This window comes from Musa acuminata, chromosome BXJ3-4, assembly GCF_036884655.1.
Source record: "Musa acuminata AAA Group cultivar baxijiao chromosome BXJ3-4, Cavendish_Baxijiao_AAA, whole genome shotgun sequence".
Classification (NCBI taxonomy): domain Eukaryota; kingdom Viridiplantae; phylum Streptophyta; class Magnoliopsida; order Zingiberales; family Musaceae; genus Musa; species Musa acuminata.
Window position 1 is genome coordinate 45,878,443 of NC_088352.1, and position 25,776 is coordinate 45,904,218.

Below are 25,776 nucleotides of genomic sequence, written 5' to 3' on the forward strand. Positions count from 1 at the left end.
TTGGGGAGGGAGACATTTAGATCGGGCCGGGCCAGGTCGAACCATCGGGATATTAGTGAAACGCGTTTCACTACCCCTCCGGTTATGCAACAGTACCGGGGGGAAACGACGTCTTCTTTCTGTTGACGAGCATTTTGTAACGAGGATGCGCTGTTAGCACAACACTGTAACGGAGGAATCACGAATAGGGATGCGAAAGAGAGAGAGAGAGAGAGAGATGTAACGTCTATATATATATATATATATATATATATATATATATATAACGGTTTAAGAAGAGAGATGTAATGTATCAGTACGCGATATAAAATATCTCCCCCGAGGCAAAACCCTACCTCGTGGGATTTTTGGTTCGTGTCCGCCTCCCGTGCTCTCAGTCCTCTCGTCCACCTCCGTTGCCATGGCTGCCGCCGGCGTCTCCCGATCTGCGATAGCCATGCTTCGTCCCGCGCGCTATCTCCTCTTGGGCTCCTCCTCCTCCGCGGCGGCCGCTGCCGCCGTAGCGCACCCATTCGTGGGGCTCCGCGTTCTCCGCCCTTCTCCGGGCTTTCTTCGGCTGGCTTGGGTTGGGGCGGCCTCCCGCATCGGTGCGATCCGGTCCATGGTCCGGCGGGCAGGCGACTCATCCTACTCGCCTCTGAACTCCTCGCGGGGTGGTTCCGGGTTCAGCGACCGCCCGCCGACAGAGATGGCGCCGCTGTTCCCCGGTTGCGACTACGAGCACTGGCTCATCGTCATGGATAAGCCTGGGGGCGAAAGGGCCACCAAGCAGCAGATGATCGATTGCTACGTTCAAACCCTAGCGAAGGTCGTCGGCAGGTAACCAATCATGTTTTAATCTCTGAATCGCCTTCGCTTTCTGCTCCTCCTTGTAAAAGCTATGGTTTGGTTGTTCTCAAGAAACTTATTTAGCTTTTCGAATTCATGCAAATTTCTAATTATATCATCTGCATTTTACTTTAATTTTCCGGTATTAGCGAGGAAGAAGCAAAGAAGAAAATTTACAACGTTTCTTGTGAGCGCTACTTTGGATTTGGGTGTGAAATCGATGAGGAGACATCCAACAAGCTCGAAGGTTAATATCATAATACGTTCGTTGGAATCAATGTCTTTTTTCCCCTGTTTTTCCTAAGAAACTTAACTTTACACAAATGCTTCATTGCTGGTGACAAAGGTGTTAAAGACGAAAGATGGTTAGTTTTGTCTTCTGAAAGTTCATACTTTTCATTTGCATCTGCATCTGTCTGCTGCTAGTAGCTTTTGCCTATGCTTGAAATTGAATTCATTGGTCATTAGTGGTTTCATTCCTTTTTCTATTATAATTTTTGGCATTAAACCATTTTATTCTATTGTACTTTGTATTTGTACCATTCTGATTAATCTCACATCAGAAATGGACAAGATTAAGATTGACTTATAAAGGTATGATGGGTATACTATTGTCAATTTTAGTTTAAGCATTTTGTCCAGAGGTCTGGGTTTAATGAAGTTAGTTTAAGCATCTCGGATCATGACATTTGGTGTCAGAGATGATCTACTATTGAGGCATGATGAGGGGCTCGAGTAGAAAAGTACTACCCGTAGATAGAGTAAGAGGATTTGTCACAGCATGGATCCACCATTGGGTTATGACTCACATGCATTATGCTAGGGTTTGATATGGGCTATGATGGGCCTTGATGAAAACGTCAAGTTTTCAAGTGGGGGAGATTGTAACATGTTGGGCCTTGACGAGGACGTCAAGTCCTTAAATGGGAGAGATTGTAACACCATGATTAGTCCCACATCGGAAGCAGACAAGATTAAAATTGACTCATAAGGATCTGATGGGTGTACTATTGTTACTTTCAACTCAAGCATTTTTATTAGTGGTTTAGATTCAATGAAGTTAACAGGCCAACTAGCTCATCAGTTCTAGGTCGTGATAGTATCTCACTGTCGGAAGTTGCATTTCCTATTGTCCTTTGGTTGTTCGAGCTGAGAATTAAGATATGAACACTTGGAAGCTTGTGCCATTATTTGTGTTACCTCATTTTAGGTAATATGATCTGCAATGGGTGTTTCTGCTTATGGCAGGTCTTCCTGGTGTTCTGTTCGTACTTCCGGATTCCTATGTTGATGCTGAGAACAAGGACTACGGAGGTAAGCTTACTAGTTTCTTGAGAGCGCTTCTTATTTGTTCTCTTAATTATGCTTGAATCTCATTATTATGCCAACCACATCTTTTTTACTAGGCTGCTTTTCTTATTTGCTTGTGTAAGATTGTAGTTTTTTTCTTATTGGTATATTGTTTCTTTAGCCGATATTTGTCAAACAGATATATAGGCACATCTTCATTTCTGTTATTCCTATGATGCACATGCTTTCAGATCATTCTGAAGTGAATTGAATGCTATCCTAGCTGCTCTGCTTATGTCATGTCTTTGATGGGAGAATTCAAACAACAGTTTGATATACATAGTGTGTTGGCAAACTTTAATGGTTTTATGAGGTAATGTTTTGCTTCAGATTTTAATGAACCTAATGACAGTGGATCATATGATGCCACTTGCAAAATGCTTCAATTGTATGCATGAATATTGTTTGTTTAGGCAGTGTAGTTCTTTTCAATAACCAGTAGAATGCTGTTTTGAGTATATTTAATTACTTTGCTACGATGGCTATTTGCTCATGACACAAGTTATGATGACCTCCCAATGTTTTTTTTTTTTTTTTTGAAATAGAACTGGCTATAAATCTCTATTACGGTTGTGGTGATCTGTAAATTCTTTTGTCGCTGTAAGTAGTTATTAGAACTCATGGCCGTGATGATACATCAATAATATTCTGAAAGCACTCTCTCCTAACAGTTAAAATATGCAACTGTAAGTGTTATCTTTTGCCGCTCTTGATGCAAGACTAGAATTGAAAATGGCTCTGCTTATTCTGCATTATGGTGTTGAACGGGCACATGGCGGCCAACCTGTTTACGTTCAGCATTCGTGTTACAGAGAACAATATGCGATTCACACTCGATATGTTTGTTGAAATTGCAGCTGAGTTATTTGCGAATGGAGAAATAGTTCAAAGACCTCCAGAGAGGCAGAGGAGGATCGATGCAGCGACCACCCAAAGAAACGATAGAGATAGACCCAGATATAACGACAGGACTCGTTATGTCAGGCGAAGGGAGAGCCAACGATGAGCTGGTGGTCTTTTCTGGTAGGTATTAGGCTGTGCAAACAGTTGGAACTTAAACAAGCAATTTTCTGCTCATCTATTGTTGTGTGAGATACAAAACCATGTGATAACTTGAGCCGTGAATTGCTTCTCGGTTTGTTTCGCAGTTATCGTACGCAGTTATCGTATGCTGATGTTACTTTGGGTACTTTGAACTTTCATGCATGTGAGAATAACTGGTACTTTGGTATTTTGAACATTTTCCTTGTTATATTGCAAATGCTACGTTCCTGCTGTGTTCTTGACTTGTACTTGAATCACTTAAAGATCATTGTGATCATATAATACAACAGGCTCAGTTCGAGTAACATTGCCTAAAGTTGTCTTCATTGATGTGCTTTATAGGTAACATATACTTGCAATATACTGCTAGTAGAAGAAAAATCACTGGAAATACCGGATTTGTATGAACGACGAGATGCCGTAATTTTCACAGTTTGCGCACTCAACTGTGTACGCCAAGCACTACCGCCCTTCTTGTGATTGGATATCAGCGGCTAAAAGCTGAAGGCATTTCAGAAGGGGTAGAAAGTTTTATACAGTGCCACAATAATTGAACGTACAGTTTAAAGGGCTTTAATTACACAAATTTCAAGAGGCAAATTTATACACTTCATGAGGAAAATTTAGCTCCTAGTAATACTACTGACGCCAAAGGTTGAACATGTCAAACAAAAATTGTTACGATTACTAGTAATCAGAAAAAGAATAGTCTAACAAAATGTAACTTGAATAAATACGAGTAGGACTCTCACAACTATTAAAGCACATCATCCAGTTGTTCTTTGACCGGCTAAGAGCTGTGGATCATAAGCAGAATCCTTGATGCGTCTTTACTCGACCCTCCCCGAGTCAAATATGTAAGATTACTTTCCAAAATGCAAGATAGATAAGTAATAATGTGCTTCGACGTTCTTTTCATATCATTGTTCCTCTTCACTGCTTTCAATCAGAACGGTATGTTTCTTCTTTTGCTTCTTATTGCCTTGCGTCCTCTTACTGCCGCTAGCTGCACCGGGCACATCATCATCAACTTGCTCGGATTTCAGATGATGCTCGATCAGCTCAATAATTCTCTTCCCATACTTTTCTGTCTTGACTTTCCCAATCAGCTTTTGTAGCTGCAGGGTCAACATGGGACAACATAAATATAATATAGTATCATTTAGAAAGCAGTAAACCGGTCTTACGTGTGTTATGGATGTTGGTTTTTGGGTGCTCAGAATGCTGATTTGCTGAGTGGATAGAATAGCATGAGGCAGCATTCCCTCGTTACTTGAGGACAGCTCCTTGCGTAGCTCATCAAGCTTGATTTCCAATTCAGACATTCGGCCGCGCTTAGCACTTTTTGGCATGCCATCTTCATGCCGCCTAGTACAAATCTCAAGCATAACAGATTTCTTCCCTATGATGTAGCAATTCAACATTAGGTAGCAAGTCAAGGAAATACAACATATAGATAAATGTTGTATATCCATTACAGGTTTCTTCCCTATATGTTGCATTTATACAACATATATACAACATATAGGTACAGCTCAGAGAACATGCAATTACTTTTTAGTCTTTCCTTGGACATTTACGCAATACATTGCTCAACCCCAAATGTACATGGTGTCATCTATTTTATAACTAACATGGCTACTTCAATTTATAATTGACCCTCCCTATGTGCAAACCTACTACTATATTTGAGATACTTCAGATCGACTAAAATCAATGAAAAAGACATCATAGGAAAAAAAAATCTTATTCTCTCACAATCGAACCTATAAATTTATGCCAACTTCCTAATGGGTGGATCTCTTTTACTTTAATTAATTATGTCATCCAGTCTAAAACAATTTCCAAAGTGGAAGTAAACAATGCTGTTTGAATAAAGGCCTTGTAATAGATAGCTGAAAGATGAAAGATCGGTACTTCCTTCCCTGAAGAATAACTTGCACATGCTCAAATTAGATTCTTTTCGTCCCACATCAATTTAATTGTGAAATTTATTATATAACTCATAATGCAGACTAGAGAGTCCATGTTGTTCAAAATACCCACTACATTAGGTGAGGTTTCCAGCAGTGGCAGCTAAGTTCTTAAAGGCTTGATTTAATTTTCTTTAGATTCTAGAATCTCTAAAATCATTAAAAGTTATTAGATTACTACATATCGTTAGTTAGAATCATATTCAACTCTTTGATCATTACCTGTATAATTACTTCATTTGATACCCCATTCTGAAGCAAATAAAACAAGAAAACCTAATTCACAGCAAATAAGCATGAGAAAACATAGCTGGCAGCAAATGAACATGAAAGAATCTAAGACATCCACGCAAAACAGTTAATTTCTTTTCCATCATGAGCACAGTTTTCTTCAGTCTTAAATTTTAGTAAGATTGTCCGAATTTCCAACACCTTTAATGGGTTTATTCACTATACTATCCATCTCATAGGTCAGATACATCTAATTCAAGCTTCGGATTAATCCAGTCAAAGTTACAAACTAGTGTTTAATCTGTGTCAGATTAATCTACAATTTGGCTCCAGTCAAGTGATTTAGTGCAAGACAAGTAGGGTCATTTCCTGTCTAGATCACACTAGATATGATCCATGCAACTATATTAGTTTCAGGGGAAAGTGTCACTCAGTGATTATGATAGAAAAGAAAAGGAACAAAAGACTAAAAAGTGATAGAGATGTCACCTTGCAATACCAACTTAGACAACGATCCTAATGCGATATATGAGTTTGTTGTATATGCTGTGTGCTGAAATTCTTCTTTCTGTACAGAAAAAGTCATAATGGTAACTGATTAATACTAGATATAATTTTGATTAGTTTGACATGGTCCAAAAACAATGCAGCAGAAAAAAAAAACATTCTTCCACAAATGAGACGAAAGTTTTATTTGTCTAGACTTCAAACTAGATTTGCAGTAAGTCAGGTATGAAATATTAGTAAAATGTTTTGACTTGAAGAGACCTACACAATCATGTCTGTATAAGCAGGCATGTCTCATAACACCCTTGACCATAAAAATTTACAGTGCTCACCAAATAAGACCCTGGTGTAGTTGGCTAAACTCACTCGTTTTGCCAAAAGGATCTTCTAAAGTTTGCAAATACTAGAGTTAGCTTTGTAATGTATCCCTTACCAATGAAATGACCGGACGTTTTAATAAATATATTACCCATTATAGGATGTTTATCTAATGGGAGTTCCAGTGTGCATATCCACGTGCACTTGAGCATAAAACAAGCAGAATTGTTTAGTATTAAATTGCATCAACTCCAAAAAATGAAACTAGATTAAAAAGGTTGTTCTATATGTGAGGAAAAGGTTCAGTCTATATTCAACAAAAAACATGTACACTCTCATGTCTCAGTTTCTGGGGTTCTCATTATTGTTTGAAGGAATTGTAAAATGGTTTAAAAGAATGCGCCAATTAATCATCTTACCAAGACATGTTCTAGTAGAAGCTGAACTATTAACTGCTCAAGTTCTTCCTTCTTGAGATCAGAAACTGGCTGAATGGAGTCACCTGATCATATTGTAATAAGCAGTCTGAAATATTTATGCAACAAATAATCTAAATGAATACAAGAAACATAGCTGAAGAAAATTTGTGCAATACATCTATAGTTGAATAAATAATTGATGACAAATACAAATTAATTGACCAAACAGTTGAAATGTGTCTCATATATAAAACACAGTGCAGGACTGCTGACCAAAATTAATGTAGTTAAGTGATTCAGAGATATCATTTTAAGTTTTCCCTTGTTAATCAGAAACAAACATTTTAAAGAACTAGACTACGTACTCGGTATATCTAACCATGCTTTAGAAATTCAATGCCTCCACCACTTTATCTATTTAAATTATGGGGTATCAATTTTGTTTACCACAAATTATACCAACTTGAATAAGGTTGAGCAGACACAAATATATGTTGGCTTAAATGAGAAGTGTATACAGCAATCTGAGTTATGATACATTGTCCTTGTACAGAATTATCTTAGGCTTCAATTTAATTGTGAGATCAGATTCTATAAAGTAAAAGAGGGTGAACCTAGTGCACAAGTCGCCTGATAATGTACATTGCCTTAACCATTACAAACAGAGAAGGCAGTTTCATGATTGCAACTCTGATTACCCAGGTACTAAAATTTAACAGGGACTACTTGATGCTCACCTCAATGCAGGACCTGGAAAAGGCCAATGTACACAACCTTATCTCTACAAATAAAGATGATATTTATGACTCAAATCTTGGTCACCCAAGTCGTAAAGGACAAACTCTATCATTGTTCCGAATTCTGCATTGGTAAAGTGTCTAAAAATTAAAATGTAAACCATAAAAAAATTTGATGTGCACAAGATATCCTCACCATTTAGAAAATTCAATCAGATCATACTTAGATGAAAAGACCGAAAAGATTGCAAAATTATGGTACTACTACAATTTTGACCAAAACTCAGATGCCATGTTTGATCTTAACTAAAAATATAGGTTATATCAGATGGATGTAAATATGAACAAAGAAAGCATGATTTTTTCAAGTGGACCTACCCAATTCTTTGATTTTCACTTTAAATCTCTCCACCAGTTGCAACATTGTTGCTCTTTGGTCATTTTCTTGTATTTCATGTAACAATGAAACAATCACTTTAGCATGATCTGAACAGAATACACAAACTCATCAGCAAATATATGTCTTCCCTGCTTGGAGATAGAAATGGTACAAAAATCATGTAATTTCAGCATTTTAGCACAAGGAAAACAAATTGTGTAAGGCACAACAGATATTATCAGGTGATATATAGCAAAACTGTAAAAACAAAGATAATTTTGTGATACACATACAAGAAAATCATTGTTTGCTGTCACTTATTCAAACCGTTAGTTTTTTTATCATGCTTTGTAGGTAATTGATCTACAACAGGCTTTTAGGTCCATTTTCAATATGGACATATGTTCCCTTGGTACTTCTCTCTTGGTTATAAACTAGTGTATATGCTTATTATATGATGAGCAGTTCCTTGCAATGAATGCAAATTCGGCCAGATGGGTACTTACTGGACAATATTTGTAATTCCAAGGGTGAATCAGCATGTGAACCACCAAATTTCAGGCAGTCCACGTGTGGTACAGGCCTTATCACTAGGTAAGTCTGGTAAACGAGTGATAAACCCATTTTTTTTCATTTTTGACCATAAAACCCATGCCTTCTCGCCAGGGTGTAACAGTCCAACCATGGACCAGCATGGTATCGATAACTGAAATTGAAAAACCTTTGATGCTTGGTTACCTAAATTAGGAGTTGGGATAGTACAATGATACAAGTGAATTCTGGATTCAAATTCAGAAGATCTTCTTACCATTAACATCGTGTACAGTTTCCTTTATCATAATAAAACTTCTGATGTTTATGCTTTAAGCAATCCAAAAAGCCAAGTTGGATAATGAATCCACTATTACTGCAGAATTTTTTTGTTTACACATGAAGTAAGCAGTCAACACTTGATGAGCATGGCATGTCATATTAGTGAGAAAGAATAACACTTGCATATGAAATACTCAAATTATGAACTATTTGCAAGATTAGAGCTTCAAAAGTGGAGTCCACTCAAGGATATTAAGCTCAAAGAGGATGATAGTCTGCAGCATGTAACCAATTCTTAAACAGGCACAGAATAATGCGTAAACAAGTGGAAATTTTTTATCAACTAATCTCAATTTTTCTATTTTTTTAATATAAAAGAATTAGATGAATTTAATGTTCAATCAATTATCTAACATGGAAAGCCATAGCAGACAAAAGAGTTACATAAAACGGCATTGAGTGTAAAGACAGAGCATAGGACAGCATAATTAAAGAAAATAGTGATAAAGAATCTTCCACATACAGGTTGCATCTAGCTCCTTAACTTCAGCTTCATATGCACAATTATCACACATCCCTGAAGTTTTAAAAGCAAGGATAAGTATGGCTTGTTAGCAAAATATAGCTATTTGAAGGAAATTTAAATTGGCAATTGTACTGCAATTTACAGAAAGCATATTAAAAACCATTGCAGTTCTGTATAGGTTCCCCAAAATGCTGAAAGAAAGCTCCTCGGCGGCAGTTTCTTTTAGACTATAAAAGGAAATGTAGAATTAGAAACCTTCAAGTATTCTTTTTCAAAACAGAAACAAAACCATTTCCTTTCTGTCAGAACAGTGCCAAAAGTATAATTAGGATAGTTGAAAACTAGGTAAATTGTGAATTGATTGTTTAAATAAAATTATATGAAACTTGAATAGAAAAGGAAATGTATGTCATTTATTCCACCTGACAATATCGTACGATATCATAGAGATTCTGCAAGCCAGCATTCTCATAAAAGACCATCGTACTCTGGCTAGGAAGAATAATGACTCTTTAGTTGTCAGAAAAACAGTATGATGCTTGACAAATCAATCACAAGTTTCACCTGACGAGGAACATCGCCTGGTCGATAATATAAAACACATTCTGAAGGAAGTCCATCCCTCCCAGCTCGACCACTCTCCTAAGAAGACAAAATTAATGGAGATGTTGCACAATACAAGAGACAGGATTAGTTGAGATTACCTGATAGTATGTCTCCATTGATTTACTGAGGCTATGATGAATAACAAACCTGACTAAATATAGTTGAGAAAAATGAGCTATAGTGCAACTTATAAATGTATTTTGGTACAACAAAAGTTTTTGAATTCTAGCTAAATATATAAGGCTTAGAGTAAAACAATCCATGTAAGATTTGAACTACTTTAAGAGGAAGTTGTATACTAGAAGTGTCATTTGATGCCATTCAAATTATGTAAAATCAACTCTCATGCATCATTCTTTTTAGCACATGCAAACAAATATGCATATATTTTGCACGTTAACACAAGCATAATATTCAGAGATCCCAAGTTCGTAATTCTATGAGCATAAAGCTCATCAATATACAGCAAGGGAACTTGATTCATGAGGTAATTTTCATACTTGTTTCAGTCTAGTAAATGTGATGATATCAAAATTCTGATAAGTGGATGAAAGGATATGACTAGAGGAAGTATCTTACATGCCTTTGTTAGGCATTTAAATGGTTTATAAAAAAAAAAGTTAAGAACTAAGCAATGACAGGAAGATGGCTCTTGACAACTATGACAACAAAATTAGGATAATCAGAAATTTATCATATAGTATAGATATATTTCTTGAAAAAATACCATCTGGCTTATTGATGCCCATTCCAAAAGCTACCTGCAATATTATCAATGAATTCAGGGTTTTTCACTTAAATGACGATAAAAAGCAATATGAAACCACAAGGATATATACCGTGCCAACAATAACCTGTAGTTTGTTTTTACTCCAGCTGCCCAACAAAAGTAGAGATAAGGTCAGGTATGATCACCCAGATGACAATGTAACTAATGCATACAACCTATTAAATAGGAAGGAGTTTGGAAAAAACAAGTTTGGCATAATTTGGAATTTTGGATAAGTATCAACAAGAGTACTAGATTAGTTTCAAATGTCCACAAAATCATGATTGGTAAGCCACCTGACATGCCTTCCATATCATGCCAAAAGAAAACCTATCGATGAAAATTTCACTTAGTAAGCAGTCAACTGCCAAAACAATTGCAGAACATCCAGCAACAAGGTGAGAAATTACTAACTTAAAGGTAAAAAAGAAAGCCTTAACCTATTCAATCATATCACCTACCTTTCTTTTTGTCATGATAACCACAATAGATCAATTGGTTCGACTAGAAAGATTGTCAACCAAGACTTTATCCGTCTGTCTCTGTTAGGGATGGATATTCAAGCAAGCCAGAATAATACCATGTCAACTAGCTGATTTCTACTGAACTGATGATTCTTAAGAGCTCAAATCATATCAGTTCTGATGTATTCTGTCATCAATTGATATCACCCTGTCACAAATCAATCAACTTGTCCCAACATGGCAACACCCCCAGTGGGGCTCAGGTTGAGGGAGAAGAGGTGAAAACAGACAGTGAAGATGAAGAAGGTAGAGGAGATGCGGAAAACCTCTGGAGGAGAAGAGAAGTGTAAGACAGAATAAAAAAGAGAGGAGAGGAGTAGGTCCCACTGCCCATCTATCAATACTCAGTTCAACCTGTTTAGATCACCTTTGATGACGCACTGCTCCTATCATTGGAGGGACAAGAAAAGGGAGAGAGAAGAAAAAACAAGGAATTGTAGAAGTAGAAAAAGAAAGGAACTTTATCTTTTTTATCTCATATTATAATACGTATTCAACATTATAATAGTGATTTAAAAAGGCGCTCGGGCGCTCGCCTAGGCGCTCGGGCGAGGCGAGGCGAGACCCGAGCGCCTCGCTTCATTTCCAGGCGGCGCGCTTCAAAGAGGCGTCGCCTAGGCGCTCGCCTGAGCCCAGGCGCTTCGGGCGAGCGCCTGGGTTAAACCAGGCGACCGAACTAGCGGTTTAGGTCTGGTTCGGTCTCCGGTGCTTCAGTTGGTTCAATCGAACCAACTAAAGCACTGATATCAACGCGACTTCCCCAACCCTAACCCTGCTCGCCGTTCACGCTGCTCGCTGCCACTCCCGCTGCTTGCTGCTGCCGCTGCCACTGTTGCCGCTCGTCGTTGCTTGTTTTTACCGCTGTCGCTGCCACTGTCGCCGCTCGTCACTGTTGCTGCCTCTGTCGCCACTCGCTGCTCTCGCTCCCGCTGCCGCTGCCATTGTCGTCGCTCGCCGTTGTCGCTGCCGCTGCCGCTCCCGCTTTTCTCAACACCCTCGGTCTTTCCTTACACTCTTCTCTTCTCTTTCGCTTCTCCTCTTTCGAAATCAAAAGTATAATGTTAATAGTATACAATATACTGTTAAAAGTATACAGTATACTGTTAATTGTATACAGTATAACACTATTATTTTGATTTTAATACTATTAATTTTAATATTATTAATTTTTAGCGCCTCACTTCACTCGGGCGAGCGCCTAGCACCTCGGGCATTTTTGGACCGTGACGCCTTTTAACGCCTAGCGCTTTTTAAATCACTGATTATATTGCTTAAAAATATATATTATATTATTATGTATTCAACATTATGTATTCTACAAGAAAAATGAAGAACTATAGGTGAAATAGTAGACAAGGTATATATAGTTACCTGGAACTATTTCGTTTTTCTCAAATGTCAAAATGCCTTTCCATCATCGATGAATTATTGATCACTACTCGTAAAGCCCATGTCTTGAGCAGGGACACCCTAATGTGGGTTAAAGACCATGGACCAATTCAACATTTACATTACGCATTGCCGCATAGAAAATATTCTACATCCATTTGTTTAATCAACTTTTTTCACTATCTTGAGTATATATATATATATATATATATATATATATATAAAGTAACCATAGGTGATAGAGATCACTTCTAATGTAACACAGCTCACTTTTCTTCTTATACATGATCACATGACTTAGCATTCCCTTTACAAACTCAAGTGACCACATCAAGTCCAAATTTATCATCCCTTGACACCTTGCTTGGAGATAAACTTAAACCATAAAGTTAAAAAACTTAGATATTCCAGGTACATGAATCTTTCTTCCATTATCTCTTCCTAGAAAAAATTTCTACCACTCACATTTAATACATTTCCCAGATCTAACTTAAGCATTTTAATTGTTTCCCCATATATCCATCCAGACCCCTATCTAAGCATTTTTTAGATCCTGACCTCAAAGAACAGCTAGAGATGCATAACTCATAGATAATGCACAAGTGAGAAAGCAGTGATTTAAAAAGCGGTATGTGCCAAAAGGCGCCAAGGTCCAAAAACACCCGAGGCGCTAGGCGCTCGCTCGAGCGAAGCAAGGCATTAAAATATAAAAATATATAATATAATTAATAAATATAATTATTTAAAATTTTAAATAAAAATATGCTATTAAATTAAGAAAATCTAAGATACAAAATCACAATGTCACATTAACAAAAAGTTTCAAATAAATAAAAATTAATAGTATTAAAATCAAAATAATATATTATTAATCTATTAACAGTATTGAAAATTAATCATTTCAAATAAACATAATAATATTAACAGTATACAGTATACGTATACTGTTAAAAGGAAGTGTAAAGGGGTGCTGAGCCTGCTGACTGAGAAAAGAGGAAGCGGCAGCGGCGAGTGGCGGGAGTGGGAGCGGTGAGCAGCGGGAGGCGTGAGTGGCGACAGCGGCAGCGTTTGCGAGCAGCGACAGCGGCGAGCAATGACAGCGGGAGCAGGAGCGGGAGCGGCGAGCAACGGGAGGCGCGAGCGGCAGCGTTTGCGAGCGGCGACAGCGGCGAGCGACGACAGCAGCAACGTTTGCGAGCAGCGACAGCGACGAGTAGCTGGATCGGGATCGGCAGTGGCGAGGGTTAGGGTTCGGTTGTCACTTATATCAGTTTTAGTTGGTTCGATTGAACCAACTAGCCATCATAGATCGAACTAGGACCGAACCAGACCTCAAATCCTGGTTCAGTCGCCTTGGTTAACCCAGGTGCTCGCCCGAAGCACCCAGCTCCTGGGCTCGGGCGAGCGCCCAGGCGGCGCCTGTTTGAAGCGTGCCGCCTGGGAGATTAGCGAGGCGCTCGGGCCTCGCCTCGCCTCGCCCGAGCGCCTAGGCGAGCGCCTTTTTAAATCACTGTGAGAAAGATGGCCATATCTATCACCACCATAAGAAAACAAGCATAACAAACAAAGTTACTAGTCCCATTTATTGGTAAGGTTCTGAGGTATCATCTTTTTCTTATATGTTCAGTCACCATCAGCTTCTCTTGCTCTACTCTCTCTTTACAGCTTCTGTCTCACATCCCACTTCCACCCTATCCACAGAAAGTAATTGAAAACCTACTGGTGTATACAGGCCAACTAAAAGAGCAGTCTTTCAAAAATACTGCACAGATTGACAAAGAGAAAGAGGAATTATTTTTATTGTGTATTCTTTTTCCTTTTTGGTGAGAGGGAAGAGAAATGTGTGATTTTGATGATAAGTAGTTTGTTAAGGATGATGGAGCTTACAGCAGATGAACTTTCTCACGAGCAATTACATCCATGTCAGCATGGTAATGATCTGCTGAAATTCCACGTCCCCTCAGTTCCTTTGCAACCTATACCATGATAAGCATGGCAGAACATTATGAACTTTGATAAAGAAATTAATAAGCACAAAAATTCAGACATAGATATTAAAATGAGAAGCATAATTAAGGATTCAAATCCCAAAAATGCAATATCACCATTCATGTAAAAGAAAATAATGGAAACAGAATATATATACAAGGACATTTACTCACCTTAACATTGTTAAATTTAGTTCAACAGTGTCAGCTTTGTAAGATTATACAGAAACACAATTAGCAACCTCGATCCTCTACTGAAAGTCATGATCCAGAGAGTATATGCAATACAATGGCATGTAACTTGCTTATGCTGGTATATGGACTTTTGGATAAGTAGCAAGAATAACTGCAGTATATCCAAATACATATAAAGGTTTCAAGTTTCACAAGACATCCTTATCCTAGCCAGATATTCTTTAAGTATGTACAGCACCAAATAGTAAGGTTCTAAATACCAGTAGCAAGAATATCTGAAATATTTAACAGTCTGATGGTTGACCAGTATGCAGACTGTACAGTTTCACCTAATCCAGTTTGATAATGGGTGTACCATAGGTAAGGTTACCTTACTGAGTATATAACCCAATAACATAACCGATTCGAAACTATACCGGATGGTAAACCTACCTCCTAGTGTCAGTTCTGAGACTTCTTTTTTCTGTTTTTGAGTGTTTTAAATATGGGCTAGGGAAAGACTGTAAACAAATGTTGACAGCTACCAACCACTGCATCTGCCTCTATATCCAGCTGTTCTCTTCTGTGATTGCTGCCTCCTCCTCGCATTGCCACTGTCCTCCCATGTACATCGTCACCTCATCATCTCCTTTGCCTCCTCACCTCTCTTCTCTCCCTTTCTCCCACGGGTGGTACCAACATTCAGGGAGTGTTGGTACTTGATTGCTTGGTACATTGATCCTTATCGGTACCAGACTGGTCCAGCTGCCGACCAGTATCAATGCAATATTAAGATTTTAAATCTTAGTGCTTAGTACTTACTACACATGCCCCATTGTGCTTGTGCCACCCACGGATGTGTCATCAAGTTCAACAATGGTATGATATTTAATTGCCTGTGCCATAATTTCATGTGTTGCTTTAAAAATTATTGTCATTTCTAATAATTGAAGAAAACGACAAGATTTTAGCTAAAGTTATTTCCTCATTTATAAATGAAGTTCTTTACCCAAATGAAGTTACAATAAAGTTAAAGAAATAGGTCTTCTTATTTCTCTAAAGGATTCCTGATTATGACTGACCACAACTGGTTGGTCATAAGTAAAAAAGAAAAAAGGTCTCGCTTTGGGAGAAAAAAAAAATCCTTATTTCTAGTTGGTTTGCTCATGAAATTCAAGTACAATGTAATCACATAATAGTACAGCCTAAAAGACTTAAAAAATGCAGGATGTAGTAATAAAGCAACCTAATTAAGGCTACAAGCACTCCACAAGGCTGATGCGCCAGATACGCTGATGTTCCTTACTAAATTTGTATTCGTGATTCTGAAAATAAATTATGGCCGGACATGAAGTAGCATATGCAGAAATATAGACAAGTTGTCCTTGCAGATTTTCACCAAATAAAGCAATCTAATCAACTAAAAGATATCAGAATGAATTGAACAATAACCTCTAGATGACTTTACTAGTGAAGTACTACTGCTTTCAACTTCAATCTTCAAACAAATTGGTAAGCAATTTAAGCAGCTTCACCTAAAACTATTATGGAGTGACCAGACGCAAACCACCTCTGCTTCACTTAATTTTCAGTTGGAAACAACTAAAAATAATCCGAACTCAAGCATCCACATCAAAGAATCGATTTGTCATAGGTTTTTATTGTCTGGACCAGAAAAGGAGTTGCAAAGCCTTTTACCATATATTCACTTAATCAATAAAATACTACTTTAGAGAAGCAAAATTAGTTTCCGCCAAATTATCTACCAAGATAAGAAGTATTAGTCAGTAAGATAAACTCAACCTTATGTTAGGAAGATGAAACCTACTGAAATGTATATGATACTTGATAAACACCCATTAGCTTATACATCTCCAAATTGGAAGCCGCAGAACTAGGATAAATTGGAAATTTTGGAAGCTTAAATAATTTCACTGCAGCACTAGTATAAATTGGAAGTGGCAATTAGGAATACAGTTGCCTTCTGATCAGATTGATGGATGATTAGTTGCTGTACAGCAAAATTCTCATGTGATCTAATAAATATGAATATTTAACATGCAGCTGTGACAAAAACAAAACAAAGGATGGTTGCCAAAAATGTAGCATGATTCCAGAAGAAATTGGCAAGAAAAATCATAGGGACAGTAAAAAAGGAGGAAAAAGTAACACAAAGGAAACAGAAAAATAAAAGGGGTCATCAATCAGAGAAAAGCTACTTGCACTTGATAAATTTATTGTCCAAGTAAAAACCAATATAACAGTGACCATCTTCACTAAGTAATTCGAGAACCCATGTTGTGTCGCCAAATTAGGACTTCTAGGGCACCGAAAACTAATCTGGATTTTATCCTTATGAGTTGGCATCATATCTAAAACTAAAATATACACACCTCTTTTATATATAATGAAAAAAGTGATGTAAAACATCTGAGAAGTGCCTCGAAAATGTAAACAAGATGCATACAAGATAACTCATCCCTAACAGGTCATTAAGGTAACAAATAGCTGAATCAAAAATTTATAGACCCAGACGTAAATGGTTTTCTGACCAATCACCAAAGAGAATCATCTATTGATTAAACAAGTAATGACAGTTTGATCTAAGATTTTTTTTCTTTTGACATATTGGGTTGCATTTGAAATGCAAAATAACAGGCAGTCGAAATCTTTCTCATAAAAAGCATAAATGGCTGATCCTATATGACTGGCAGCATGCAGCATCACACTGATCAAATTGAAAAGTGAGCCCTCTGTTGGTTGGGGTGCAACAAAGATTTTTAGTTTATACATAAACATTAGGAATCAGATGTAAAGTGAATAATATAATAGGACAGTTCCACAAACCTGCTCGCATTCCTTCCTGGAGAAGCAATAGATTATCCCAGACTCATTCTTAGAATATGAACCTCGTATAAAATCTGCAATTTCATCAATGACCACCTTCCCAACTGATGACTTCTCATGTACCTGTATATCAACTGCTTCATCATAAATCATAAAATAATCCAAGTTATGCAACAAAGGCAACTCATGACATAATGGTGTGTACATGCCACACCTTGTAGAAGAGATTAGGTCTGTTTATGGTACTGACAAACTTGACACATTTGGGAATATGCAGCATCTCCATCAGATCTACTTGAACCTTATAAGTAGCAGTTGCCTATAAAACAAAAATTATTACTCTAAGAGTCAAGACAAACAGTTAGGTTTTTCCTCAAAAACAGGTTACCCATAAAATTTCAAAGGTAAACATCACAAGCAAAAACTTACAGTTAAAGCAATTAAAGGAACAGTGGGAAATTGAATTTTCAAGATTCCAAGATTCTTGTAATCAGGCCGAAAATCATGGCCCCATTGACTACAGCAATGTGCCTCCTGTTAGATGAAATTTTCAGCGAGAAACAACTATGAGCACATAAGAAAACACATTTAAGGCATGAAATAATTACGCTATTACTTTAAAAAAAATCATTATCATAATGTAACTATCTAATGCAGAATGCTTAAAAGGTGCTCATATTGAGCAAATCATAATATTTATTATCAAAAGGAAGTGCTCCAGCAGTAGCTGGAGCAAATTGAGAACAACTGACAGCTTAGTGGGTTTTGATTTTCACCTACCCTTCAATATCATTGTCGCTCCTAGATCAAGGGGTCATTTGGTTCAAGCATAAAAAATGAAAAATTAAACCACCTACACTTTTTCTCCTTAGCAAGGAACAAGTAATGAAGTAGCAAATGGTACAAGTTACATTGGAGTTTTGATAGAATGAGCTATCCAGTTGGTTAGGCACCATAACTAGACAATCTATTCCCAGTACCGTGACACTGGAAAGGTTGTTATTGGAATAAAGGTAATCTGGACACACATTCCTGAACTAAGGTAATCTATTCCCAGTACCATTATGTAGGCATAATTCCTTTTAAATTAATCTATTCTGGACAACTATCACAGCCATCCCAGAGATCAGTTACATGGCATTAATGAATTTAAAAAGGATTATTAAATGCTGAAGGCAAGAAGCAATAAACACAAAAAATCTGTTTTGTCTGGGCAAGTTAAATATTTTTAAGGCTTTAAATTGTCCAATAGATTGTGTACAATGCAATCTGCAACATAAGAGCCCAACTACCATTAGATGAAGGTAAGCCCCACTGCATAGTGAAACAAAGGCATGATTGTTTGTTATTCATCTTTTTGGTTCTGAACTTGACTCTAAAAAGACATAATAAGTACTGACTCTAAGGAAAGTAAAAAAATGTCTAGCAAAATCCACTAAAGTAATCCGAAAAGGTTTAAAGAACATAAGAGAAACCATTACTCACATCAATTGCTATAAGTGAAAGACGTCCACCATGGTGGCACTTTTCAAGCTTAGACATAAATCTCTTGCTCTTTGAAATTTTTTCAGGCGTCACATATAATACTTTAAGTTCTCCTTCTCCCTTTTCAAGGGATTTGTAAATAAGTTTCTCATGTTCCTTGCTAGTCGTTGACGTTAGCATGTATGCAGGAATCCCTAGTGTTGTCAGTCCCATAACCTGAAAAAATGGCATGTAAATTAACAAGTACTGGAAGTACTGAACTGGATAACAACTGAATTTCTCTGACCAAACAAACGGCACCTGATCTTGGATAAGCGAAAGCAGCGGACTGACAACTAGGGCAACCCCATCACAGAGTAGAGCTGGAAGTTGGTAACAGAGGCTCTTGCCACCGCCTGCAGCCATTATAACCAAAACATCTCTCCGACTCATGACAGCATTAATAATCTGGTAGGAAAATTGTGCACTAAATAAGCTTACAATAAGACAAACATTTTAACTAATAGATTCAAGATTTTGACAGCACTTTGAATCTAAGGGTTGTTAGCAGCTTGACCCGAAAGAGGAGGTAGTTTAAACTTTAAAGCTTCCAACCAATGAATATCAGATATGCTTGCCTCGTTGACAGGATATTTGATTATGTCAACCCACACCATCAGCATGTTAATCACATGCCAAACACATGCTAGGATTTATAAATGGGATATGTATTTATATATTATGCATGCACCTATTGTTATGTTAGTATATTGCCAAAAACTAAAAATCATGCAGGCACACACCAGCAAAGACACTTTAATGCTATGTTTATTAACTCATGAAACATGACCACTTTGTACCTTTTATTTACTCCCTATGTGACCATTTAAACCTCATACAATGATGAACTTCTTAATCAAATGTACTCTTTGAATAAAATCATCATTTTTTTTCTAAATTCTCTCTTGGTTTCTTCAAGTAGTCCAATATGAGTGTCATAAGTACTTATCATATTCAAAATCTCTTCTTACAATACAAATTTAAATACTATAATCTATCCCCAACTCTTTTCACTTGCATAACATTGTCATTAAGATTCTTATCTACAATAATATCTCTACCATATTTAAGCTTATCTTTTCTATTATACCAACTACTAGCCTCTCTAGATTTTCCTCTATTCACTTAGTATCCTCCAACAAATTATGTAAAACCTTCTTCTAATCATCATATATAAGATTCTAACCCCTTGAGTTAAAGTGTCACTATAAGTAATATTAATAGCCTAATCCTATAGGCTTGATCTAACTTCTTTATCTGCACCAATCGAAAACAATTCATGAACCACTGGCTATTTTGCACTACATCCTGACTGTTGGATCAATCTCCTGGGATAACCTTCATACTTGGATCACCAGGGCAGTGAAGATGTCTTCTCTTTCAGATGACAACATAGAATAAGTTATAATGCAGATTCATGTTGGCTATTAAGTGGTCTAACACAACCCTTCACCTTTATTTTCATTCGGGCTTGGCACCGACATTAATGGTTTTCTTTCTCATGTAGAATATTATATATTTAAAGTATTTGTATCACTGTCTTATAACCCCTTGTTTTCTAAAATTTGACATATTAGTTTATCCATATTGTGTCATATTGATATCACTTATCTGTATCAATGTTTTAACAATTTATACAAATCGGAAAAAAAAAAGAATCTTGTATTTCTAAGTGTGATTTTCAGATGAATAATTTCAATTCTTCCAATACATCAATGATTCTTGAACTTGAATAGTTGGTTCATTCATGCTCGACTAGCATAAACAAGCAAGTACCTTAATCATTTAAATGTGGCTGCACTACAACAATATACTTACTTCTCGCTGATTTGCTCGATAAGAAGAGATACTAAAGACATTGAATCGAATGTCCTCAGCTCTAGAGTCCCATTCAAAATCTGCAGACCAATCATCTGTGGCAACAGAACTATCAACTTGTGCTGTACTTTTTGATGCTTCACATTCTTCCAACAAGGCCTTCAGCTCAGATTGTCTCTTGTGCAAACCCTCTTGGCGATCAAGTAATGCTTTAATCTGGTCTGGAAAAGGCAAAATCCGAAAAATGAGTGAGTCACTATCCACATTCTTCAACACAACTATTCAAGCATGCTCCAATAAGAAGGAAGCATACAATATGTTTCAGACCTTGGAGAACCTGTATGATTTTTTAAGTTTTTTTTGCTTTTTTCCAAATATATTGACAGTTTTGTTCGATGTACCAATTTCCATGTTCACTATTTTAAGAGGAACAAAATTTTCTTTATCTTGCCTAAAACCCCACTATATGAATATGTTATCAAGAAAACATAACATAGACCTAATTAATAGTACAATTGCTTTCAGCTTTCACAATTCCATTGAAGACCATTTCTCAAATTTTCCTTTTTACTTAATCAATATATTCAAATTCTATAGGAAATAAGATGTATGACCAATGCCAAAGAAGAGGATCCGAAATGAAGTTGATATAACAACAAACAAAGACAACAATAACAACAACAAAACTGTAAGTCCCAATTTTGGGATCGACTATATAGATCTTTTGCTACCATTGAGATTTATAAAAAGTCATATGTTTGTTAAGTTCAATGTGCTTATATCTTTATTTATAGTTTCTATTAAGGTTTTTTTAGGTCTTCTTTTACCTCTACTACCACTAATATTAATTTTTTCACCTCTTCTGACTACCACATCCGAAAGCCTACTAAGCACATGCCTGTACCATCTGATGAAATTGATAAATCCAAAAAACCCATAAAAAAAATATAAGCCTTTCTATTCTATTTGTGGTTCTTGACAAACCATCATCTAAGTAGACATTAGACCATTTTTCCAGATAATAATTGTACGTGTTCCTTTTGACAGTGCTCAGATGAGTTGCATATGAGAGGATTAATTTCGGATCCCCAAGGACCAGTGACTGAGTTACCCAATCAAATCAATAAATAAAGATAAACAAAAAGCTTGTAATAGCACAATAAGGGAAAGATAGCAGTGCCTATAATAGGCAATGCCTACATCTAGCATCTTCATCCCTGTTGAGCTTTTCATGTTCATAATTTGTCTCTCTTAGAAGTAGCTTTAGTGATCTCAGTATATTGGAAATAATGGAAGTTCAGAAATCTACAGGGCAGGAAAAGAAAAGAGAACAACCGCTTTTACTGATTTTGCTTTTATTGATGCGTTTTTACTCTCAAGATTCCAAAATGCTTGCTTGTATAAATAGGGCCTCCAAATTTTGACCGTGGTTGCAGGGGTAAGATCCTAACAAAGACACCGAAACCGGAAAACTAGGGCACATAAACCACCAAAACAACGCAAAAAAATCACTGACGCCAACAACAGGTACTGTGAGCACATCCCCCTCGAATAAAATGTTAAACCTACATTACCCGAAATCTTCCAGAAAAAAAGAAATAAACCGCAAAAATCCCGACTCAGATTGAGCTGATGATCGCTCCAATATCTTCTCCGAGGAAAAGCGTCTTGTTGCCCCTACCGAACCCGAACTCTGGAAAAGCGACAAGACAGCGCGAGAGATGAAAGGCAACGGAGGTAGAACGAGTAACTATTAGTAGCAGAAAAGCATTCAGATTAGGGGAAGACAAATCGATCCCACTAATTAATCTGCACGGCGGGTTCAAGAAGCTCGACCAATGAGAAGCATCAAAACCCCTTCTCTTCTCAATTTCTTCACCAGATTGATCCAAGAATTGTAGGCTACAACCGACAGCATTCCGAAGTCACGAAAAGCGCGTAACAGAAAGACGATTAAATCGGTGTTCCTTCTTGAACACCCTAAATGTTGCCACTTCCTTATATTTCTTCGTTTTGGGGATTGGGGTTTCGCTCTCGCTTGGTGGAGGGTGCAACGGAGGCAAGCAAGATACCTTGAACGTCCTGGAGCTCAGCTTCGACGTAGAGGAGCTCCTCCGCAACGACGTCGGCGGTCTCCATCCAATGGAGGGAGGTTCGGGCGCCCACCGTAGGTTGCCGCGGTGGGTTTGGGAAGCGACCTTCACGCTTCAATTCAACTCAGTGGGGTTTCGATTTCTCGGCCCACATATCTGTCACTTGGGCTGTCTCGTTCTGAAGTTACCGGGCGGCCCAATGAAGCTTCCTAAGATACATCACCGGCTTACATTATTAATCTACATTTACATCATATATCTATAGTTATAATTATATCTACATTCAACGAAGAGGTGAGCTTAGAAGTTGGTGCAGTCGGCCTGAGCGAAGGAGAGCTTGTTCGCAACCAGATCGAACTCAACATGGAGGTTCTGCTGCGCAACGTTGCCGAAGATCGGGAGATCAACGGAGCTAGACGCCGCCAGGCACACCACGTCCTGCGCCGCCTCTAGGAAGGTGTTCAACGGGCCCAGCTTCAATGGCGCCCCCTCGAAGTTGTAGGTGATGTCGGGAAACTTGTAGTCGCGAGAACCTTTGACGTGGAAGCACGCTGCGTAGGTGGAAAGTTCGGGATCGTTGGCGACCGGGAGATTCACTATGTCTTTCACTGCTTTTCCCAGTTCGTATGCCATTTCGGGGGAAAGAATGTTCAGCGTCGTGCCGGAGTCGATGATGATGTTTGGTGATCCGGAAGTAGTAGGAGAGGTCGCCGAGATATTTGTGTCGCCGACGCTGATCCCGTTGAGAGTTAGATAGTAGAAAGAATCTTGAATGGTGAGGGGCGTGGTCATGACGTCACTTCCGGAGGCGCCGGAACCATCTCCGAAAACTAGTTTGCTGGTGGCGGAAGTCTGCGACAAGGGAACCAAGCAGTAGGAGAACTTGCCGTCGATGGAGGAACCGAGCTGGGAGACGAGGGAGAGCTGCCCGGGTGCAAGTCCCACGAGCCCACCCGTCCTCTTGCTGAAGATGCCGCCGCTCTGATGAGAGCATCCGAAGGTGATACTGGGGATGGCGATCGTGTTCGAGCCGGTGGTGGTGAAGGTGAAGGTCTCGCTCGCCAGATTGCCGACGACCTGCGATCCGTCTCCGTAGATGTACTGGTACTGGCACTTGGAGTTGCTGCTGCAGCCCGACACGGGAAGCTCCTTGCATGGCCGCGAATCGCATGCGAGGTCGCGGTAGGTGGAAGAATCCTTGGGGTCGAAGAGCGGCGGTGTCTGCTCGTAGCATTGAGTGCAAGGCTTGCAGTTGGCCCAGATGAGGTCGCTGCCGGTGTCGACGATGGCGACGACCTTAAACTTGGGGGTACCAAGCTCGACCTCGATGAGGTACTCAGTGATGTCGGGAAGGACTTGGGCCTCGATGGAGGTATCACCGGAAGCGGCGAGGCCGGCACGTGCAACGCGCGATGGCCGGAGGGCGGAGCGCTCGGCCGCTGCTCTCACGCGGTCGAAGGCGGTAGATGAAGGATCATACAGCGGGGACCGGGGCGAGTCACGATGGATGAGGTCGACACGGAAGCCATCTGCGGCAGCCCCCGCGGCGACAGCAGCAAGAAAGATGGCAAAGGCAATGGGCTTCATGGTGAAGAAGAAGAAGAGAAGAGGAAGAATGCAGCGAACTGAGATGGTGTGGGGTATTTTTAGGGAGGGGAAAGGGAATCGTCGGAGATAATGAAGCAAGAGCTGTCCGAAACTGATTTGGGGAAAGAATCCGGAGGGACAGATCACCTACTGTTTCCCGGTGGGCGGCGCGCGGCGGTCGCTGAATGGAACGGAAGGGTCGGAACGGGAAGGCCAGTATCTTTCCATGACACCGAGGATATGCATATCCTTATCTGACCCGGTGGCGTCCACCGGAAACACATCAAAATTCGTGCTGCCGTTTGAACCTTCAAATTGAACCGGTTGGTCCCTTTGTTACGGGGAAGAAATAGAAATAGAAATTGAAACACATGGTCTCATGTGTTTCAAATTGAAACACATGAGATTATGTTAATTTCCAGGTCGATTGGCTTTTAATAGAAATAGAAATTTTGTATGTGTTTGGATAAATCATTATTTTAATACTTGATCGTATCTTTATAATTTTTAAATTAGAAGCAAGAAAATATTTTGACTATTTAGAAAAAAGAACTCTCTTGTTATGGATGGGTTAGGTTCAAATTTACGAGGAGCAAAATGAAAAGGGAGACTATAAATAAAAATATAGATACAATAAACTAATAAGAAATTTAGTTTATGATGTCATTCATTGTCATAAAGGAAATTACTTTCCTTATAATAAATAATTTGTGATTATCTTTCTTGCTATAATGAAAGTTTGTATTTCCTTATAATAAATAAGAAAGCTTATGATTATCTTTTTCGCCACGTGACTTATATGTCACGCTGATGATTGTGTGACAATTATTGATAAATTTCTTATCATTTATCCATTCCGGAAGGCATACTTCATGGCTTCGATAGGGTGTTCGAGGCACATCGTTTGATCATTTGGTTTTGTCGATATCAAGTTTCGCGATTGTATAATAATTTTTATTTATTCGTCATAGCGAATATATTCATCCACCATAGCAGGTCTATTTATCTATCTTAGCGAGCCTATTTGTCCACTGTCACAACGGTTCTATTCGTTCACCATAGTAGGTTTTGCTATTGACCATCGTTGTGGGAGTGGGAGTCCGTCATTACGGATTTTGCCTTAACCGCCATTGTTGGAGCTATTACGGATTTTGCCTCGATCGTCATTACGAGAGTAAGAGTCTACCGTTGTGGATTTTGCCTCGACCATCTTTAAAAGAGTAGAAGTCTACTATTGCATATTTTGTCTCGGTCGTCATTGCAGGAGTTGGAGTCTGTCATTGTGGATTTTGCCTCGACAGCCATTGCGAGAGTAGGGGCCCATCATTCCAG

General features: G+C 38.5%; 3 protein-coding genes across 6 annotated transcripts; 1 reads left to right on the forward strand and 2 right to left on the reverse strand.

The window, feature by feature from the left end:
* Positions 1 to 288: 288 nt before the first annotated feature.
* Positions 289 to 3,455, forward strand: LOC135635570 (multiple organellar RNA editing factor 5, chloroplastic/mitochondrial-like). The gene is made up of 4 exons (XM_065146734.1): positions 289 to 819; positions 978 to 1,075; positions 2,077 to 2,142; positions 3,036 to 3,455. Exons 1-4 carry the CDS (start codon positions 401 to 403, stop codon positions 3,182 to 3,184), a joined length of 732 nt encoding a protein of 243 aa, XP_065002806.1. The 5' UTR covers positions 289 to 400; the 3' UTR covers positions 3,185 to 3,455.
* Positions 3,456 to 3,877: 422 nt separating this feature from the next.
* LOC135581052 (ATP-dependent DNA helicase Q-like 2) lies at positions 3,878 to 22,962 on the reverse strand. Of its 4 annotated transcripts, none has more exons than XM_065146731.1 (20): positions 22,837 to 22,962; positions 20,765 to 20,985; positions 19,208 to 19,354; positions 18,908 to 19,123; positions 17,852 to 17,956; positions 17,637 to 17,741; positions 17,423 to 17,545; positions 14,301 to 14,389; positions 10,571 to 10,607; positions 10,459 to 10,492; positions 9,830 to 9,878; positions 9,690 to 9,767; positions 9,548 to 9,617; positions 9,286 to 9,352; positions 9,123 to 9,176; positions 7,786 to 7,893; positions 6,671 to 6,753; positions 5,916 to 5,994; positions 4,410 to 4,624; positions 3,878 to 4,340 (listed from the first exon to the last, which is right to left on the reverse strand). In XM_065146731.1, exons 1-20 carry the CDS (start codon positions 22,901 to 22,903, stop codon positions 4,143 to 4,145), a joined length of 2,145 nt encoding a protein of 714 aa, XP_065002803.1. In that variant the 5' UTR covers positions 22,904 to 22,962; the 3' UTR covers positions 3,878 to 4,142. The 4 variants fall into 4 exon arrangements, with proteins under 4 accessions (XP_065002803.1, XP_065002802.1, XP_065002804.1 ...); XM_065146730.1 differs by having other exon boundaries at positions 9,548 to 9,613; positions 9,830 to 9,882; XM_065146732.1 differs by lacking the exons at positions 3,878 to 4,340; positions 4,410 to 4,624; positions 5,916 to 5,994 and adding an exon at positions 7,408 to 7,531 and having other exon boundaries at positions 9,548 to 9,613; positions 9,830 to 9,882.
* Positions 22,963 to 23,157: 195 nt separating this feature from the next.
* Positions 23,158 to 24,444, reverse strand: LOC135636465 (aspartic proteinase CDR1-like). The gene has a single exon (XM_065148154.1). The coding sequence runs from the start codon at positions 24,442 to 24,444 to the stop codon at positions 23,158 to 23,160; it is 1,287 nt and encodes a 428-aa protein (XP_065004226.1).
* Between the last annotated feature and the right edge of the window lie 1,332 nt (positions 24,445 to 25,776).